General features: G+C 51.0%; 2 protein-coding genes across 6 annotated transcripts in view; one reads left to right on the forward strand and one right to left on the reverse strand.

Moving 5' to 3' along the window:
- Positions 1-12,592, reverse strand: part of ARFIP2 (ARF interacting protein 2) — a 55,270-nt gene extending 42,678 nt beyond the window's left edge. For 4 of the 5 annotated variants that reach the window (XR_011319463.1, XR_011319461.1, XR_011319462.1 and 1 more), the window contains exon 1: positions 10,869-12,592. The gene's annotated coding sequence lies outside the window, so the exon portion shown is untranslated. The remainder of the gene's footprint in view (positions 1-10,868) is intronic. The other variant, XM_069759616.1, reaches the window with a different exon arrangement.
- Positions 12,593-16,652: 4,060 nt separating this feature from the next.
- On the forward strand, positions 16,653-20,041 carry TIMM10B (translocase of inner mitochondrial membrane 10B). The gene is made up of 3 exons (XM_069759617.1): positions 16,653-16,852; positions 18,947-19,042; positions 19,171-20,041. The coding sequence occupies exons 1-3, from the start codon at positions 16,823-16,825 to the stop codon at positions 19,420-19,422; spliced, it is 378 nt and encodes a 125-aa protein (XP_069615718.1). The 5' UTR covers positions 16,653-16,822; the 3' UTR covers positions 19,423-20,041.
- Positions 20,042-20,952: the final 911 nt, after the last annotated feature.

Here is a 20,952-nt window from a genome sequence, read left to right on the forward strand (position 1 = left end):
ACAGAGCAGAGACATGGAGGAGATCAGGACTCTGCTCAACACATTGTGCAGGAAACTAATGTGACTGGATGGAAATCATTACTAAACCAGTCAGAGATGCGGTGTGTCCTACACAGCCACACTCATTACAAGGTATACACACACAAGTGATATAAAAAAAATAATGACTTCACTTACAATTAGCAGCTGGAACATCCAAGACCTGAACACTGCGGTGTTTGGATGTAAAACAAATGACCCAGATTTTATACAAAGAGACCGATTCTCCTAGAAACATGGACCAGGGCCTCTGTGTCCCTGCCCTAAAAAATAAGAACATTAAACAGGGCTGCTGCTCAGGAGGAATATTGATCTGGCATAAAGAAGAGCTCCACCAGTACATCAAACCGGTGAAGAGAGGAGACGGCCACATATGGTTTAGAATCAGCAGCTCCATCCTCACCGCTCTGATGTCTATGTCTGCGCCATCTATATACCACCACCTCTATATACCACCACCAGAGACCCCCTACTTCAATCCAGAGAGCTTTGAGATCTTACAAGGAGAAGCCGCCCATTTTCAGGCCCTGGGCAAAGTTCTCATCATCGGAGACCTCAACGCAAGAACTGGAAGAGAAAAAGACTTTCTGACCACGGATGGAAACATCTACATTCTTGGAGCAGAGACTGACAGCCATGACTCAATACACATGGAGAGAAACAGCTACGACAGTACAGTCAACAAAAGTGGCAAAAAGATCCTGGACCTATGTAGAAGTTTAGGACTTCATATTCTTAATGGTCGCACCAAGGGAGACTCCCTAGGAAGATACACATTAAAGTCCCAAGTAGGAAGGAGTGTAGTAGACTACGCCATTACAGATATGGACATGGAAAATATCGGCGGCTTCATAGTCACCGAACAAACGCACCTGTCAGATCACAGCCAACTTCTTCTGTACATAAAATCTACAGAGAAACCATCGGCACAAAAGCCTCAGCAGAGCGGCCTCTTCAACCTGCCCCCATCCGATAAATGGTCCAAGCTAACATATTAAACACCTTCTTCTCCACGGTATTCACGGTGGAAAATGAAATGCTAGGTGAAATCCCAAGAAACAATGAAAACCCTATATTAAGGGTCACCAATCTAACCCAAGAAGAGGTGCGAAACCGGCTAAATAAGATTAAAATAGATAAATCTCCGGGTCCGGATGGCATACACCCACGAGTACTAAGAGAACTAAGTAATGTAATAGATAAACCATTATTTCTTATTTTTAGTGACTCTATAGCGACAGGGTCTGTTCCGCAGGACTGGCGCATAGCAAATGTGGTGCCAATATTCAAAAAGGGCTCTAAAAGTGAACCTGGAAATTATAGGCCAGTAAGTCTAACCTCTATTGTTGGTAAAATATTTGAAGGGTTTCTGAGGGATGTTATTCTGGATTATCTCAATGAGAATAACTGTTTAACTCCATATCAGCATGGGTTTATGAGAAATCGCTCCTGTCAAACCAATCTAATCAGTTTGTCAAACCAATCTAATCAGTTTTTATGAAGAGGTAAGCTATAGACTGGACCACGGTGAGTCATTGGACGTGGTATATCTCGATTTTTCCAAAGCGTTTGATACCGTGCCGCACAAGAGGTTGGTACACAAAATGAGAATGCTTGGTCTGGGGGAAAATGTGTGTAAATGGGTTAGTAACTGGCTTAGTGATAGAAAGCAGAGGGTGGTTATAAATGGTATAGTCTCTAACTGGGTCGCTGTGACCAGTGGGGTACCGCAGGGGTCAGTATTGGGACCTGTTCTCTTCAACATATTCATTAATGATCTGGTAGAAGGTTTACACAGTAAAATATCGATATTTGCAGATGATACAAAACTATGTAAAGCAGTTAATACAAGAGAAGATAGTATTCTGCTACAGATGGATCTGGATAAGTTGGAAACTTGGGCTGAAAGGTGGCAGATGAGGTTTAACAATGATAAATGTAAGGTTATACACATGGGAAGAGGGAATCAATATCACCATTACACACTGAACGGGAAACCACTGGGTAAATCTGACAGGGAGAAGGACTTGGGGATCCTAGTTAATGATAAACTTACCTGGAGCAGCCAGTGCCAGGCAGCAGCTGCCAAGGCAAACAGGATTATGGGGTGCATTAAAAGAGGTCTGGATACACATGATGAGAGCATTATACTGCCTCTGTACAAATCCCTAGTTAGACCGCACATGGAGTACTGTGTCCAGTTTTGGGCACCGGTGCTCAGGAAGGATATAATGGAACTAGAGAGAGTACAAAGGAGGGCAACAAAATTAATAAAGGGGATGGGAGAACTACAATACCCAGATAGATTAGCGAAATTAGGATTATTTAGTCTAGAAAAAAGACGACTGAGGGGCGATCTAATAACCATGTATAAGTATATAAGGGGACAATACAAATATCTCGCTGAGGATCTGTTTATACCAAGGAAGGTGACGGGCACAAGGGGGCATTCTTTGCGTCTGGAGGAGAGAAGGTTTTTCCACCAACATAGAAGAGGATTCTTTACTGTTAGGGCAGTGAGAATCTGGAATTGCTTGCCTGAGGAGGTGGTGATGGCGAACTCAGTCGAGGGGTTCAAGAGAGGCCTGGATGTCTTCCTGGAGCAGAACAATATTGTATCATACAATTATTAGGTTCTGTAGAAGGACGTAGATCTGGGTATTTATTATGATGGAATATAGGCTGAACTGGATGGACAAATGTCTTTTTTCGGCCTTACTAACTATGTTACTATGTTACTATGTCGGCAATAAAATATCAAGAGGCTCCCAGCAGACCCAGAATACAGGAGATGATCCACCACTTCTACAACTAGGAGTACAAGCCTAACCCAGAAGGAGTGAACCAAGCTACAAAAAACCTCAACGATATATTCTACACCATGACCGAACTGTCCGACCTTAAAAAAGTCAACTATAAGAGGCCAAAAGAAAAACAGACCAACGGTTGGTTTGACAGAGAATGTAAAGCCATACGGAAGACCCCGAGAACAGCCTCAAACAAGAAACACAGAGACCCCAACCATCCGGGTCTAAGGGAAGCCTATGACTCCATACAAAGGCAATACAAAACCACCCAAGAGGAAGAAACAGAGTTACATCTCCACCAAACTTAACCAACTCCAAGACGCCCTCCAAGACAACTCCTTCTGGGAACTATGGAACCACATGGACACAAAACAAAAACCATCATCCATATCCAAAATGGCAATATCTGGCTTCAGTACTTCAGAGACCTCTACAAAGACATCCCGAAGGAAGAACTAAACCAAGAACACAAAAACGTAACGGAAACACTAAAAGCTATGGAGGAAAAAGTCAAACATTTCCCAAACCCACTGGATACACCAATCACACTACAGGAAGTTACAGAGTGAATCTCTTCCATAAGGTGTAGAAAAGCCGGTGGCCCGGATGGAATCCCACCAGAAATGCTGAAATACAGCCCACCGGAAATACAGGCAAAAATGGTCAAATTGTTCAATATTGTACTGAGTGCCGGCTACTTCCCTCGTACGTGGAACCAAGGCCTCATCACACCCATTCACAAGAGTGCGGACAGGTATGACCCAGCCAACTACAGAGGCATATGCGTCAGCAGCAACCTGGGAAAACTGTTCAACAGTATCCTGAACAAGAGGATCCTCACCGAGCACAACATCCTCAGCAAAAGCCAAGCGGGGTTCATGCCAAACCATCGCACTACCGACCACATCTATACTCTGCACAGCCTCATTCAGAAACACGTCTACAACACAAAGCACGGGAAGATGTACGCTTGTTTTGTGGATTTCAGAAAGGCACCCGGGCCTGTTACTGAAACTGCTGCAGAGCAGAATAGGAGGAAAGACCTACGATGTCATCAAAATCTCCTACACCGAGAACCGCTGCAGTGTGAGCGTGAACGGCAGAAGAACGGCTGATTTCCAGCAGAGCCGCAGAGTCAGACAGGGCTGCACCCTAAGTCCAACGCTCTTCAAATATCTACATCAATGAGCTGGCTACCGCCCTGGAATCTTCCACGGCACCAGGTCTCACACTCCATGATGCTCAGGTGAAATTCTTGCTGTATGCAGATGACCTGCTGCTGTCATCAACTGAAGAAGGTCTCCAAGAAAACCTGAAAATCCTGCAGAAATTCAGCTCCAAGTGGGCACTACCGATCAATGCAAAGAAAACCAACACCATGGTGTTCCAGAAGAGAAAGCCAAGACCGAACCAGGACCTTCCATTTGTGCTAAACAACTGCGCTCTTACAGAAACGGACAAATACCTGGGACTGGAAATTCACCAGTCAGTGAGCTTCAAACAAGCCATAGAGACACTGAAGGACAAGGCCTGCAAAACCTTCTATGCCATCCGAAGGAAACTCTACCATCTGAAGCCACCAGTGAGGGTCTGGCTAAAAATCTTCGACTCCATCATCGCCCCAATCCTCCTGTATGGCAGCGAAGTCTGGGGCCCTCACACCTACCCAGACTGGTCAAAGTGGGATTCCAGACCAACAGAAATATTCCACCTGGGATTCTGTAAACACCTTCTCCAGGTCCATCGGAGCACCACCAACAATGCCTGCCGAGCTGGGCACATTCCCACTGCACCTAGCAGTCCTGAAGAGGGCGCTATCCTTCCAGGCTCACCTAGAGTAGCAACCCAAGCTCCAATCACCATAAAGCCATGCTACATATAGGTGGTCCCCACAAACCAGGACCCCCGGAACAGCTCACGCAAACCCAACCTGACCGAACCGTCAACCAAAACAACTTGACAAAAGCCACAATCAGGAAGATGGTAGAGGAGGGACAGGAGAGGTACGTCAGTGTCTGGAAGAATGATATCAGCAGCTCACAGAAACTGACCATGTACCGGAGCCTACAGAGAGACTACAGACTGGCCCCATATCTGGAGAAACTCCCGAACCCCAGAGACCGCCAGATCCTGAGCCGATATAGACTCAGTGCCCACAATCTGGCCATCGAGGTCGTCCGGCACAGACAGAGCTACAAGCCCAGGGAGGAAAGACTGTGCCAACACTGTGATCAGGAGGCCATAGAGGACGAAACCCACTTCCTGCTACACTGCTCCAAATACTCAGCAGTGAGGGACACTCACTTCAGGAAACTTTCCGATCTCTTCCTGGAATTCAGCTCCATGAAGGAGGAAGAGAAAACCTATATCCTGCTGGGAGAAGAAGAGAAAGCAGTGGAGATAGCAGCGCGGTATGTGAGCGAATGTCATAGACTGTGAGAAAGAGAACTATGAGACTTCCTTAGCCCACCCTGCACCCCATCCATCGTACCCACAGTCCCCATCCATCGTCCCCGCAGTCCTCACCCATTATCCCCACAGTTTCTACTCCTTACTGTACTTGTGCTTTGGCAAAACTAATGTTTATTTGGTCCTGCCAATAAAGCTTCTTTACATTTGAATATATATATATATATATATATATATATATATATATATATATATATATATATATATATATATATATATATATATATATATATATATATATATATATATATATATATATATATATATACATACACTAGATGGTGGCCCGATTCTAACGCATCGGGTATTCTAGAATATGCACGTCCACGTAGTACATTGCCCAGCCATGTAGTGCATTGCCCAGCCACGTAGTATATTGCAGGTTAAAAAATACAAAAGAAACATATACTCACCTTCCGAGGGCCCCTTGTAGTCCTGTCGCCTGTGTGCGGTGCACGCGGCAGCTTCCGGTCCCAGGGCTGGTATGAGCACAGGACCTGTGATGACGTCGCGGTCACATGACCGTGACGTCATGGAAGGTCCTTGTCGCATACCATCCTTGCCACCGGAACCTGCAGCTTGCATGGAGCGGTCACCGGAGCGTCGCGAGGGGTGGGAAAGGCGGCGGAAGGCGAGTATGTAAGGATTTTTTATTTTTTTAATTATTTTTAACATTAGATCGTTTTACTATTGATGCTGCATAGGCAGCATCAATAGTAAAACGGTGGTCACACAGGGTTAATAGCAGCGGTAACGGAGTGAGTTACACCACGCTCCGGTAACGCTGGCATTGTTGGATGACCGGAGGGGAGTACGGAGCGGCAGTGACTGCGGGGAGGAAAGAGCGGCCATATTGCCGCCGGACTGTGGCCGTCGCTCATTGGTCGTGGCAATGGTCGTGGGCGTTTTGCCACGACCCATCAGTGACTTGGATTTCCATGACAGACTGAGGCCGCGACTAATGAATATCTGTGACAGACAGACAGACAGAAAGAAAGACGGAAGTGACCCGTAGACAATTATAGATAGAGAGCTGTGTACACATCACATGACGCGCGTGTGTGTGTGTGTGTGTGTGTGTGTGTGTGTGTGTATATATATATATATATACATACATACATATATACACTAGCTATTGAACACGTTCTACGCCCCATATATACACTAGCTATTGAACACGTTCTACGCCCGGGTGGCGAGCATTTATATTGGTATATGGTCTCCATCCTGGTATGTGCTGCTCCATCCTGCGTCTCCATCCAGGTATGTGCTGCACCCATCCTGCGTCCCCATCCTGTCATGTGCTGCTCCCATCCTGCGCCCCCATTCTGTCATGTGCTGCACCCATCCTGCGTCCCCATCCTGTCATGTGCTGCACCCATCCTGCGCCTCCATCCTGTCATGTGCTGCACCCATCCTGCGTCCCCATCCTGTCATGTGCTGCTCCCATCCTGCGTCCCCATCCTGTCATGTGCTGCTCCCATCCTGCGTCCCCATCCTGTCATGTGCTGCTCCCATCCTGCGTCCCCATTCTGTCATGTGCTGCACCCATCCTGCGTCCCCATCCAGGTATGTGCTGTTCCCATCCTGCGCCCCCATCCTGTCATGTGCTGCTCCCATCCTGCGCCCCCATCCTGTCATGTGCTGCTCCCATCCTGCGTCCCCATCCTGTCATGTGCTGCTCCCATCCTGCGTCCCCATTCTGTCATGTGCTGCACCCATCCTGCGTCCCCATCCAGGTATGTGCTGCACCCATCCTGCGTCCCCATCCTGTCATGTGCTGCTCACATCTTGTGTCCCTATTCTGTCATGTGCTGCTCCATCCTGCGCCCCCATCCTGTCATGTGCTGCACCCATCCTGCGTCCCCATCCTGTCATGCGCTGCACCCATCCTGCACCCCCATCCTGACATGGGCTGCTCCCATCCTGCGTCCCCATCCTGTCATGTGCTGCTCCCATCCTGCGTCCCCATTCTGTCATGTGCTGTACCCATCCTGCGTCCCCATCCTGTCATGTGCTGCACCCATCCTGCGCCCCCATTCTGTCATGTGCTGCTCCCATCCTGCGTCCCCATCCTGTCATGCGCTGCACCCATCCTGCACCCCCATCCTGACATGGGCTGCTCCCATCCTGCCACGTGCTGCACCCATCCTGCGCCCCCATCCTGTCATGCACTGCTTCATCCTGCGTCCCCATCCTGTCATGTGCTGCTCCCATCCTGCGTCCCCATCCTGACATGGGCTGCTCCCATCCTGCCACACTCAGCTCTGCTACATCTGCCACACTCTGCTCTGACCCGCTCTGCCCCACTGCCTCTGACCCGCTCGGCGCCGAGTGCTGGGGGGCCTGAGCAGGCGGGGACACCGGCGCGGGGGTCAGGTGCCGGTATCGCCGCCAGCTCAGGCCCCCCAGCACTTACTATATTCACCTGTCCTCCGTTCCACCGCTGCGCGCCGCCATCTTCCCGGTCCTCTGGCTGTGACTGTTCAGTCAGAGGGCGGCGCCGGCACGCATCGCGCCCTCTGAACTGAAGGTCACAGACCGAAGACCGGGAAGATGGCGGCGCGCAGCGGTGGAACGGGGCCAGGTGAATATGGCCGATACTCACCCTCCTGGCGGTCCCTGCTTCTCTGTTGGAGATCGCAGTGTGCGTTCAGTGTGAACGCATACCGCGATCTCCTGGGAGCGTCACTCTGTGAGGCCCAGACTGCGCCGGCGCAGTCTATAAAGGCTTCGGACAGAGTGACGCTCCCAGCGTTATATTATAGATATAGATATATGTGTGTGTATGTATGTATGTGTGTGTGTGTGTGTGTGTGTGTGTGTGTGTGTGTGTGTGTGTGTGTGTGTGTGTGTGTGTGTGTGTGTGTATGTATATATATATACACACACACACATACACTAGATGGTGGCCCGATTCTAACGCATCGGGTATTCTAGAATATGTATATAGCAGCCAGATAGTATATGGCACAGGCCACGTAGTATATAGGAGCCATGTAGTATATAGCAGACAAATATTACGTGGCCTGTGCTATATACTATACTCGATGCGTTAATACAGCCCACGTACTATATAACACAGCCCATGCAGTATATAGCAGCCACGGAGTATCTAACACGTAGTATATAGCAGTGTGAGCACAAATCCCTGTAAAAAAATATATATATTTAAAATAAAAAAAATAGTTATATACTCACCCGCTGGGATCCAGCAAAGCTCTGGCGATAAGCGCGCAGCTGCCGCCATCTTCCGTTCCCAGGATGCATTGCGACATTACCCAGATGACTTAGCAGTCTTGCGAGACCGCTAAGTCTTCTGGATAATTTCGCAATGCTTCTCTGGGAACGGAAGCTGGCGGCAGGAGCACGCGCATCGTCGGACGACGGAAGGTGAGAATAGCAGGTTTTTTGTTTTTTTATTATTTTTAACATGACATCTTTTTTACTATTTATGCTGCAGAGGCAGCATAAATAGTAAAAAGTTGGGGACACACAGAGTTACTAGCGGCGGTAACGGAGTGAGTTACCCGCGGCATAATGCGGTCCGTTACCGCCGGTATTAACCCTGTGTTAGCGGTGACCGGAGGGGAGTATGCGGGCGCCGGGCACTGACTGGACGGAAATAGGGAGGGACTAATTGGACTGTGCCCGTCGCTGATTGGTCTCGCCAGCTGCCTGTCATGGCTGCCACGACCAATCAGCGACGCATGATTTGCGTTACAGACAGACAGAAGGAAGTACCCCTTAGACAATTATAGACAGAGCTGTGTACACATCACATTACGCATGTACCCCGGTGTGTGTATTATATACAGTACAGTCCAAAAGTTTGGACACACCTTCTCATTTAAAGATTTTTCCGTATTTTCATGACTATGAAAATTGTACATTCACACTGAAGGCATCAAAACTATGAATTAACACATGTGGAATTATATACTTAACAAAAAAGTGTGAAACAACTGAAATTATGTCTTATATTCTAGGTTCTTCATAGTAGCCACCTTTTGCTTTGATGACTGCTTTGCACACTCTTGGCATTCTCTTGATGAGCTTCAGGAGGTAGTCACCAGGAATGGTCTTCCAGCAATCTTGAAGGATTTCTCAGAGATGCTTAGCACTTGTTGGCCCTTTTGCCTTCACTCTGCGGTCCAGCTCACCCCAAACCATCTGGATTGGGTTCAGGTCTGGTGACTGTGGAGGCCGGGTCATCTGGCGTAGCCCCCCATCACTCTCCTTCTTGGTCAAATAGCCCTTACACAGCCTGGAGGTGTTTGGGGTCATTGTCCTGTTGAAAAATAAATGATGGTCCAACTAAACGCAAACCGGATGGAATAGCATGCCGCTGCAAGATGCTGTGGTCGCCATGCTGGTTCAGTATGCCTTCAATTTTGAATAAATCCCCAACAGTGTCACCAGCAAAGCCCCCCCCACACCATCACACCTCCTCCTCCATGCTTCACGGTGGGAACCAGGCATGTAGCGTCCATCCGTTCACCACAAAGACACGGTGGTTGTAACCAAAGATCTCAGATTTGGACTCATCAGAGCAAAGCACAGATTTCCACTGGTCTAATGTCCATTCCTTGTGTTCTTTAGCCCAAACAAGTCTCTTCTGCTTGTTGCCTGTCCTTAGCAGTGGTTTCCTAGCAGCTATTTTACCATGAAGGCCTGCTGCACAAAGTCTCCTCTTAACAGTTGTTGTAGAGATGTGTCTGCTGCTAGAACTCTGTGTGGCATTGACCTGGTCTCTAATCTGAGCTGCTGTGAACCTGCGATTTCTGAGGCTCGTGACTCGGATAAACTTATCCTCAGAAGCAGAGGTGACTCTTGGTCTTCCTTTCCTGGGGCGGTCCTCATGTGAGCCAGTTTCTTTGTAGTGCTTGATGGTTTTTGGCACTGCACTTGGGGACACTTTCAAAGTTTTCCCAATTTTTCGGACTGACTGATCTTCATTTCTTAAAGTAATGATGGCCACTCGTTTTTCTTTACTTAGCTGCTTTTTTCTTGCCATAATACAAATTCTAACAGTCTATTCAGTAGGACGATCAGCTGTGTATCCACCAGACTTCTGCACAACACAACTGATGGTCCCAAACCCATTTATAAGGCAAGAAATCCCACTTATTAAACCTGACAGGGCACACCTGTGAAGTGAAAACCATTCCCGGTGACTACCTCTTGAAGCTCATCAAGAGAATGCCAAGAGTGTGCAAAGCAGTCATCAAAGCACAAGGTGGCTACTGTGAAGAACCTAGAATATAAGACATATTTTCAGTTGTTTCACACTTTATTGTTAAGTATATAATTCCACATGTGTTAATTCATAGTTTTGATGCCTTCAGTGTGAATGTACAATTTTCATAGTCATGAAAATACAGAAAAATCTTTAAATGAGAGGGTGTGTCCAAACTTTTGGTCTGTACGGTATAATATATATATACACATACAGAGCTGTGTACACATCAGGTCTCATGCGCTCTTATAGGACGGTCAGTCTAACGGCGGTCTCTTTCGTTTTGCTATCAGCCTGTCAGGGTTCAGCGTTACCTTATGGCTGAGGATGTCTCTGAACCAGACAGTCACAAATCCAGCAGCATGTCTCTCTATAAAGAATTCATCATCAGCAGGCGTCTCTTATGATCTTTGAGGTCTCTGCATATGAGACATCCTCTTGCAGTGACAGCCAGGGTGCAGTCTGTAGAATGCTGCTGTCTCTCTACAAGACGTCCTCTGGTGGTGACAGACTGGGGTGCTGTCTCTTTGATGCTGGCTGTTTCGGCTCTGTCTCTATTATGTTGGATGTCTCCAGGCGCAGTCTCTCTAAATCAGTTGAGGCTTATGATGCTGGAGACATGATGTTACAGGCTCTCTATGAGGACGTCTCTAGGTGCAGTCTCACTCGGATGTTGGAGGTCTCTTACAATCCTGGGGGTCTCTAGGTGCAGTCTCACTCAGATGTTGGAGGTCTCTTACAATCCTGGGAGTCTCTAGGTGCAGTCTCACTCAGATGTTGGAGGTCTCTTACAATCCTGGGGGTCTCTAGGTGCAGTCTCGCTCAGATGTTGGAGGTCTCTTATGGCCCTGGGGGTCTCTAGGTGCAGTCTCACTCAGATGATGAAGGTCTCTTATGGTCCTGGGGGTCTCTAGGTGCAGTCTCGCTCAGATGTTGGAGGTCTCTTATGGCCCTGGGGGTCTCTAGGTGCAGTCTCACTCAGATGCTGGAGGTCTCTTATGGCCCTGGGAGTCTCTAGGTGCAGTCTCACTCAGATGATGGAGGTCTCTTATGGCCCTGGGGGTCTGTAGGTGCAGTCTCACTCAGATGTTGGAGGTCTCTTACAATCCTGGGGGTCTCTAGGTGCAGTCTCACTCAGATGATGGAGGTCTCTTACAATCCTGGGGGTCTCTAGGTGCAGTTTCACTCAGATGTTGGAGGTCTCTTACAATCCTGGGGGTCTCTAGGTGCAGTCTCACTCAGATGATGGAGGTCTCAAATGGTCCTGGGGGTCTCTAGGTGCAGTCTCACTCAGATGTTGGAGGTCTCTTACAATCCTGGGGGTCTCTAGGTGCAGTCTCACAGATGATGGAGGTCTCTTATGTTCCTGGGAGTCTCTAGGTGCAGTCTCACTCAGATGATGGAGGTCTCTTATGGTCCTGGGGGTCTCTAGGTGCAGTCTCGCTCAGATGTTGGAGGTCTCTTATGGTCCTGGGGGTCTGTAGGTGCAGTCTCACTCAGATGATGGAGGTCTCTTATGGTCCTGGGGGTCTCTAGGTGCAGTCTCACTCGGATGTTGGAGGTCTCTTATGTTCCTGGGGGTCTCTAGGTGCAGTCTCACTCAGATGTTGGAGGTCTCTTACAGTTCTGGGGGTCTCTAGGTGCAGTCTCACTCATATGATGGAGGTCTCTTGCAGTTCTGGGGGTCTCTAGGTGCAGTCTCACTCAGATGTTGGAGGTCTCTTATGGTCCTGGGGGTCTCTAGGTGCAGTCTCACTCGGATGTTGGAGGTCTCTTGCAGTTCTGGGGGTCTCTAGGTGCAGTCTCACTCAGATGTTGGAGGTCTCTTGCAGTTCTGGGGGTCTCTAGGTGCAGTCTCACTCGGATGATGGAGGTCTCTTACAGTTCTGGGGGTCTCTAGGTGCAGTCTCACTCGGATGTTGGAGGTCTCTTGCAGTTCTGGGGGTCTCTAGGTGCAGTCTCACTCAGATGATGGAGGTCTCTTACAGTTCTGGGGGTCTCTAGGTGCAGTCTCACTCGGATGTTGGAGGTCTCTTACAGTTCTGGGGGTCTCTAGGTGCAGTCTCACTCGGATGTTGGAGGTCTCTTACAGTTCTGGGGGTCTCTAGGTGCAGTCTCACTCGGATGTTGGAGGTCTCTTGCAGTTCTGGGGGTCTCTAGGTGCAGTCTCACTCGGATGTTGGAGGTCTCTTGCAGTTCTGGGGGTCTCTAGGTGCAGTCTCACTCGGATGTTGGAGGTCTCTTACGGTTCTGGGGGTCTCTAGGTGCAGTCTCACTCGGATGTTGGAGGTCTCTTACAGTTCTGGGGGTCTCTAGGTGCAGTCTCACTCGGATGTTGGAGGTCTCTTACAGTTCTGGGGGTCTCTAGGTGCAGTCTCACTCGGATGTTGGAGGTCTCTTACAGTTCTGGGGGTCTCTAGGTGCAGTCTCACTCGGATGTTGGAGGTCTCTTGCAGTTCTGGGGGTCTCTAGGTGCAGTCTCACTCGGATGTTGGAGGTCTCTTACGGTTCTGGGGGTCTCTAGGTGCAGTCTCACTCGGATGTTGGAGGTCTCTTACAGTTCTGGGGGTCTCTAGGTGCAGTCTCACTCGGATGTTGGAGGTCTCTTGCAGTTCTGGGGGTCTCTAGGTGCAGTCTCACTCGGATGTTGGAGGTCTCTTACGGTTCTGGGGGTCTCTAGGTGCAGTCTCACTCGGATGTTGGAGGTCTCTTACAGTTCTGGGGGTCTCTAGGTGCAGTCTCACTCGGATGTTGGAGGTCTCTTACAGTTCTGGGGGTCTCTAGGTGCAGTCTCACTCGGATGTTGGAGGTCTCTTGCAGTTCTGGGGGTCTCTAGGTGCAGTCTCACTCGGATGTTGGAGGTCTCTTATGGTTCTGGGGGTCTCTAGGTGCAGTCTCACTCGGATGTTGGAGGTCTCTTGCAGTTCTGGGGGTCTCTAGGTGCAGTCTCACTCAGATGTTGGAGGTCTCTTATGGTCCTGGGGGTCTCTAGGTGCAGTCTCACTTGGATGTTGGAGGTCTCTTGCAGTTCTGGGGGTCTCTAGGTGCAGTCTCACTCGGATGTTGGAGGTCTCTTACAGTTCTGGGGGTCTCTAGGTGCAGTCTCACTCGGATGTTGGAGGTCTCTTACAGTTCTGGGGGTCTCTAGGTGCAGTCTCACTCGGATGTTGGAGGTCTCTTGCAGTTCTGGGGGTCTCTAGGTGCAGTCTCACTCGGATGTTGGAGGTCTCTTATGGTTCTGGGGGTCTCTAGGTGCAGTCTCACTCGGATGTTGGAGGTCTCTTGCAGTTCTGGGGGTCTCTAGGTGCAGTCTCACTCAGATGTTGGAGGTCTCTTATGGTCCTGGGGGTCTCTAGGTGCAGTCTCACTCGGATGTTGGAGGTCTCTTATGGTCCTGGGAGTCTCTAGGTGCAGTCTCACTCAGATGATGGAGGTCTCTTATGGTCCTGGGGGTCTCTAGGTGCAGTCTCACTCAGATGTTGGAGGTCTCTTGCAGTTCTGGGGGTCTCTAGGTGCAGTCTCACTCGGATGTTGGAGGTCTCTTGCAGTTCTGGGGGTCTCTAGGTGCAGTCTCACTCGGATGTTGGAGGTCTCTTGCAGTTCTGGGGGTCTCTAGGTGCAGTCTCACTCGGATGTTGGAGGTCTCTTGCAGTTCTGGGGGTCTCTAGGTGCAGTCTCACTCGGATGTTGGAGGTCTCTTATGGTTCTGGGGGTCTCTAGGTGCAGTCTCACTCGGATGTTGGAGGTCTCTTACAGTTCTGGGGGTCTCTAGGTGCAGTCTCACTCGGATGTTGGAGGTCTCTTACAGTTCTGGGGGTCTCTAGGTGCAGTCTCACTCGGATGTTGGAGGTCTCTTGCAGTTCTGGGGGTCTCTAGGTGCAGTCTCACTCGGATGTTGGAGGTCTCTTATGGTCCTGGGGGTCTCTAGGTGCAGTCTCACTCGGATGTTGGAGGTCTCTTGCAGTTCTGGGGGTCTCTAGGTGCAGTCTCACTCAGATGTTGGAGGTCTCTTATGGTCCTGGGGGTCTCTAGGTGCAGTCTCACTCAGATGTTGGAGGTCTCTTGCAGTTCTGGGGGTCTCTAGGTGCAGTCTCACTCAGATGTTGGAGGTCTCTTGCAGTTCTGGGGGTCTCTAGGTGCAGTCTCACTCAGATGTTGGAGGTCTCTTGCAGTTCTGGGGGTCTCTAGGTGCAGTCTCACTCGGATGTTGGAGGTCTCTTATGGTCCTGGGGGTCTCTAGGTGCAGTCTCACTCAGATGTTGGAGGTCTCTTGCAGTTCTGGGGGTCTCTAGGTGCAGTCTCACTCAGATGTTGGAGGTCTCTTATGGTCCTGGGGGTCTCTAGGTGCAGTCTCACTCAGATGTTGGAGGTCTCTTGCAGTTCTGGGGGTCTCTAGGTGCAGTCTCACTCAGATGATGGAGGTCTCTTGCAGTTCTGGGGGTCTCTAGGTGCAGTCTCACTCAGATGATGGAGGTCTCTTGCAGTTCTGGGGGTCTCTAGGTGCAGTCTCACTCAGATGATGGAGGTCTCTTGCAGTTCTGGGGGTCTCTAGGTGCAGTCTCACTCGGATGTTGGAGGTCTCTTATGGTTCTGGGGGTCTCTAGGTGCAGTCTCACTCGGATGTTGGAGGTCTCTTGCAGTTCTGGGGGTCTCTAGGTGCAGTCTCACTCGGATGATGGAGGTCTCTTGCAGTTCTGGGGGTCTCTAGGTGCAGTCTCACTCAGATGATGGAGGTCTCTTGCAGTTCTGGGGGTCTCTAGGTGCAGTCTCACTCAGATGTTGGAGGTCTCTTGCAGTTCTGGGGGTCTCTAGGTGCAGTCTCACTCGGATGTTGGAGGTCTCTTGCAGTTCTGGGGGTCTCTAGGTGCAGTCTCACTCGGATGTTGGAGGTCTCTTGCAGTTCTGGGGGTCTCTAGGTGCAGTCTCACTCGGATGATGGAGGTCTCTTACAGTTCTGGGGGTCTCTAGGTGCAGTCTCACTCGGATGTTGGAGGTCTCTTGCAGTTCTGGGGGTCTCTAGGTGCAGTCTCACTCAGATGATGGAGGTCTCTTGCAGTTCTGGGGGTCTCTAGGTGCAGTCTCACTCAGATGATGGAGGTCTCTTGCAGTTCTGGGGGTCTCTAGGTGCAGTCTCACTCGGATGTTGGAGGTCTCTTGCAGTTCTGGGGGTCTCTAGGTGCAGTCTCACTCGGATGTTGGAGGTCTCTTATGGTTCTGGGGGTCTCTAGGTGCAGTCTCACTCAGATGATGGAGGTCTCTTGCAGTTCTGGGGGTCTCTAGGTGCAGTCTCACTCGGATGTTGGAGGTCTCTTATGGTTCTGGGGGTCTCTAGGTGCAGTCTCACTCAGATGTTGGAGGTCTCTTGCAGTTCTGGGGGTCTCTAGGTGCAGTCTCACTCGGATGTTGGAGGTCTCTTGCAGTTCTGGGGGTCTCTAGGTGCAGTCTCACTCAGATGATGGAGGTCTCTTGCAGTTCTGGGGGTCTCTAGGTGCAGTCTCACTCGGATGTTGGAGGTCTCTTGCAGTTCTGGGGGTCTCTAGGTGCAGTCTCACTCGGATGTTGGAGGTCTCTTGCAGTTCTGGGGGTCTCTAGGTGCAGTCTCAGTAGTGTTATCGGTCTTTAGTTGTGGTCTCTGAAGTTCGGTCTCTCAGGACACTTCGGGCCTCCTGTTGACGTCTCTTTGAAGATGGAGGTCTCTGACCATGGTGATGTCTCCAGGCGTCGTCTCTCTGAGATCCCGGAGGTCTCTGTGATGATGGCGGATGTCTCCAGGCTCGCTGGGTGTCTCTTATTATCGTGGATGTCTCTCTACCTGAGGTCTCTGTGATGATGGCGGATGTCTGTTATTCCTCCGGCCGTCTGTGGTGGCGGTGCCTCCGGTCTCTCGGGGGTCCCGGGGGTCTCTCCGCAGCAGTCGCTCTCTAAGCTGCTGTCTCTGGTGGGCGGAGTCTCCTGACAGCTGTCTTCTATTCAGCCGGAAGTTGACAGTTAATCCGGAAGTGCCGTCTCCCTCTTGTGGTTGGCGGCGCTGCCGCGAAGATGTCTGGGAGAGATTATATCATGAGACTACGGGAAAATGGCCGCTACTTCCGGTCACTAGAGGTTCACCGCCTGCCGAGTTACAGTAATGGCGGCGCCCTGAAGGGTCACATGCAGCAGAAGGGAGACGAGACGGAAGAAACTGCGGAGACACCGAGAAGAGCGGAGAGTCGTGAGGCCGCTGAGCATCTGCATCCAGACAGTCCGGAGAGAAGCGGCGGCGCCCGCCATGGAGGGGGAACAGCAGCAGCTGCGCAATGTGAGGAGAATTCCGGCCACTGTCACGTGACCGACGGCCGCCAATCACAGCGCGGCTGTCATATACATGGCGTATAACGGGATGAGAGCAGCGATATGATTGGCTGCTGTCAGGAAGGAGATGAATGAGAACTGAGATGTGATTGGCTGATGTCAGGAAGGGGATGAATGAGAACTGAGATGTGGTTGGCTGAAGTCAGGAAAAGGATGAATGATAGCTGAATTGTGATTGGCTGCTGTCAGGAAGATGAATGACAGCTGAGATGTGATTGGCGGCTGTCTGGAAGATGAATGACAGCTGAGATGTGATTGGCTGCTGTCAGGAAGATAAATGACAGCTGAGATGTGATTGGCTGCTGTCAGGAAAATGAATGACAGCTGAGATGTGATTGGCTGCTGTCAGGAAGATAAATGACAGCTGAGATGTGATTGGCTGCTGTCAGGAAGATGAATGACAGCTGAGATGTGATTGGCTGCTGTCAGGAAGATGAATGACAGCTGAGATGTGATTGGCTGCTGTCAGGAAGATGAATGACAGCTGAGATGTGATTGGCTGCTGTCAGGAAGATGAATGACAGCTGAGATGTGATTGGCTGCTGTCAGGAAGATAAATGACAGCTGAGATGTGATTGGCTGCTGTCAGGAAGGTGATGAATGAGGACTGGGATGAGGGTGACGGACTGGACGTCGGGGTGTGGGTGACGGGCTTCAGAGTGCACACAACAGGTGTTGGGGTGCGGGCGACGGACGGGACTGGACGTCGGGATGAGGGCGACAGACAACGACAGGTGAGGGTAACGGAGTGGACCGGACGTCGGGGTGAGGGTAACGGAGTGGACCGAACGTCCGGGCGATGGGCTACGGGCCTGGCGTCAGGGTGCTGGTGATGGGCGGGGTGCGGGTGACGGGTGGAGTGAGGGTGATGGGTCAGGGTGCGGGCGACGGGGCGGGTTGAGGGTGATGGGTGCGGGTGATGGGTGGAGTGAGGGCTATGGGTCAGGGTGCGGGCGACGGGCCAGGAGGCGGGGTGAGGGTGATGGGCTGGGGTGATGGGTGGAGTGAGGGCGATGGGTTGGGGTGCTGCGACGGGCTGAGCGTCGGGGTGTGAGCGACGGGCCAGGGGGTGAGGGTGATGGGTGGAGGGCTATTGGTCGGGGTGAGGGTGATGGGCTGGGGTGACGGGTGGAGTGAGGGCTATGGGTCAGGGTGCGGGCGACGGGCCAGGAGGCGGGGTGAGGGTGATGGGCTGGGGTGATGGGTGGAGTGAGGGCGATGGGTTGGGGTGCTGCGACGGGCTGAGCGTCGGGGTGTGAGCGACGGGCCAGGGGGTGAGGGTGATGGGTGGAGGGCTATTGGTCGGGGTGAGGGTGATGGGCTGGGGTGACGGGTGGAGTGAGGGCTATGGGTCAGGGTGCGGGCGACGGGCCAGGAGGCGGGGTGAGGGTGATGGGCTGGGGTGATGGGTGGAGTGAGGGCGATGGGTTGGGGTGCTGCGACGGGCTGAGCGTCGGGGTGTGAGCGACGGGCCAGGGGGTGAGGGTGATGGGTGGAGGGCTATTGGTCGGGGTGAGGGTGATGGGCTGGGGTGACGGGTGGAGTGAGGGCTATGGGTCAGGGTGCGGGCGTCGGGGTGCTGCGATGGGCTGAGCGTCAGGTTGCGGGCGACGGGGCAGGTTGAGGGTGATGGGGTGGAGTGAGGGCGATGGGTCAGGGTGTAGGGGGCGGGGTGAGCTTGATGGGCTGGGGTGACGGGTGGAGTGAGGGTGATGGGTCGGGGTGCTGCAACGGGCTGAGCGTCGGGGGGCGGGGTGAGGGTGATGGGCTGGGGTGCGGGTGACGGGTGGAGGGGTATGGGTCAGGGTGCGGGCGACGGGCCAGGGGGCAGGTTGAGAGTGATGGGTTGGGGTGCAGGTGATGGAGTGAGGGCGATGGGTCAGGGTGCGGGTGATGGGCCGGGTGAGGGTAATGGGTTGGGGTGCGATGGGTGCGGGCGACGAGCCAGGGGGCGGGTTGGGGTGCGATGGGTGCGGGCGTCGGGGGACTTCTATGGGCGGGATTCCTCAGACTCGTAGTAATGCGGCTTCTTCGTCTTCAGCTCCGGGATTTCCTGCTCGTCTATAATAAGATGACGGAGTTGTGCTTCAGCCGCTGCGCCAGGAACCTGAATTATCGCTCGCTCACCATGGAGGAGGTATGGGGGGCCGCAGTGAGTGGCATATTGTGGACTTGATGGCAGGAGTAATAGTGCCCTGCCCATCACCGCAGGGTGTACTTTTCATTGGTGACCTTCGAGTCCTAACCTTCGCCCTTTTCTCTTAGGAGCAGTGTCTGGACAGTTGCGCCTCAAAACTCATTCGCTCCAACCACCGCCTGATGGCGTCTTACGTGGCCCTGATGCCGGGGCTGGTGCAGCGCAGGATAACAGATTATGAGAGCCAGAACACGGAAGCCTCCAGCACCCAGGCGGTGGTCCCAGAGAGCGGCGCCAGCTTATCTGATGCCAGCGGTGACCCTGAGTCTCCCCCGATGCCAGGAGCCCTGGATGCAGCTGGTGCTCCAACGCTTGTGTGATACGATGTGACACCGACCTGGACAGAGTCTCTGACTCCGGACTGTACCGCCCGTCACGTCCCTCTCCGGATGCCTGGATGGAGCTTGTACTCCGCCACCCCTGTGATAGGATGTATCTCCATCCTGTACAGTCAGGATCGGCGGGTTGCTGGCTCCAAGGACCCCACTTATCCATCTCAGGATCCTTTTATGCAGCCAGTGCGTTGCTGCTTGTGTGTAAGGATGTGACTGCAGCCCGTACAGTCAGTGTGATCTGTATTGAAGGGGCTCCCCTGCACGGACTTGTGGACCCCGCACGTCCCTTGTCAGGATCCTTGGATGCAGCCTGTGCTCCACCACTTGTGTGATGTGATATATCTCCAGCCTTTATAGTCAGTGACGTCTGTGTGTGAGGGTCTCTGGCTGCGTAGACCCCATACATCCCTCCCTAGAGGCAGCTGGTGCACCGCTGCATGTGTGTTAGGAAGAGCGGGCGTTACTTCTGTGGTATTGTACTGTGACGCACATCGGGGAGTGCTGGTGTAGGGGTGCAGAGATCTAGAACTTCTTTCTGCCGAAACCTTTCTTCCACATGTATCGCACATTTCTCAGGACAATAAAACTGCTACTTGTGATTATATCCTGGCTTCGCCCTGTTTCTTCAGATTTTTTTCCTACTGGTGCAGGAGTTATCTGCTTCTCCACTGCCATCATCAAGTAATTACACTTCCCAGCATTTCATCTTAACCAGACTTCTATTTTCAGTAAGGCATGAGAAATAGACTGTTATCTATATGTTGACTTTTGTATTTGAGTTTCTTCTTTGGTCAGAAAAACAGACTTTTGCTCATATAAGCCTGTAATATTGACTTGTAAGTTGACATTCATTGTAACATATTGTGCTTTTATCCTGGATGAGTGTAATGCAATGATGTTTGCTCATTAATAATTTTATTTCTATATCGCTGACATATTCCACAGAACTTTACATTTTAGAGGGGACTTGTACAGACAATAGACATTACAGCATAACAATAATCACATAAATCCACAGATACCAAGAAGAATGAGGGCCCTGTTCGCAACATTACAATCTATGCTGATTAAACATTGTCCAGGCCAGCTAGTTTGTTGACTTGCAAAACAGCGGAGGAAAAACTGTGCAAACAGATTACATAATCAAAACAATGCCAGTTGGTGTCATAACCATTCTTCCCCTTTACCTATGAATGCTGGCAACTACAAAAAGCATACCTACATTCTGCAGGACGTCAGCTTAAGGTACCATTTTTAGATAAACTTGGCACACACAAAACGTAAATGCGGTGAAGAATTTAATGAGGTAAAAGTACATACAGTAAACGTTTCGGTCTAAGACCTTCATCAATGTACTAAATAAAGAGAAACAAATGAGCACAATATAAAGTACATACAAATCGCAGGTCATGTGGTAAACAATTACATAACCTCATAACGCTACGGTAGTTCAACAGTATCTTACAAAGGGAGACCCCATTCAGAGACGCCGCAGTGAGGATTTCAACAGTGAAA

Source organism: Ranitomeya imitator, chromosome 3, assembly GCF_032444005.1.
Source record: "Ranitomeya imitator isolate aRanImi1 chromosome 3, aRanImi1.pri, whole genome shotgun sequence".
In the NCBI taxonomy this organism is placed as follows: Eukaryota; Metazoa; Chordata; class Amphibia; order Anura; family Dendrobatidae; genus Ranitomeya; species Ranitomeya imitator.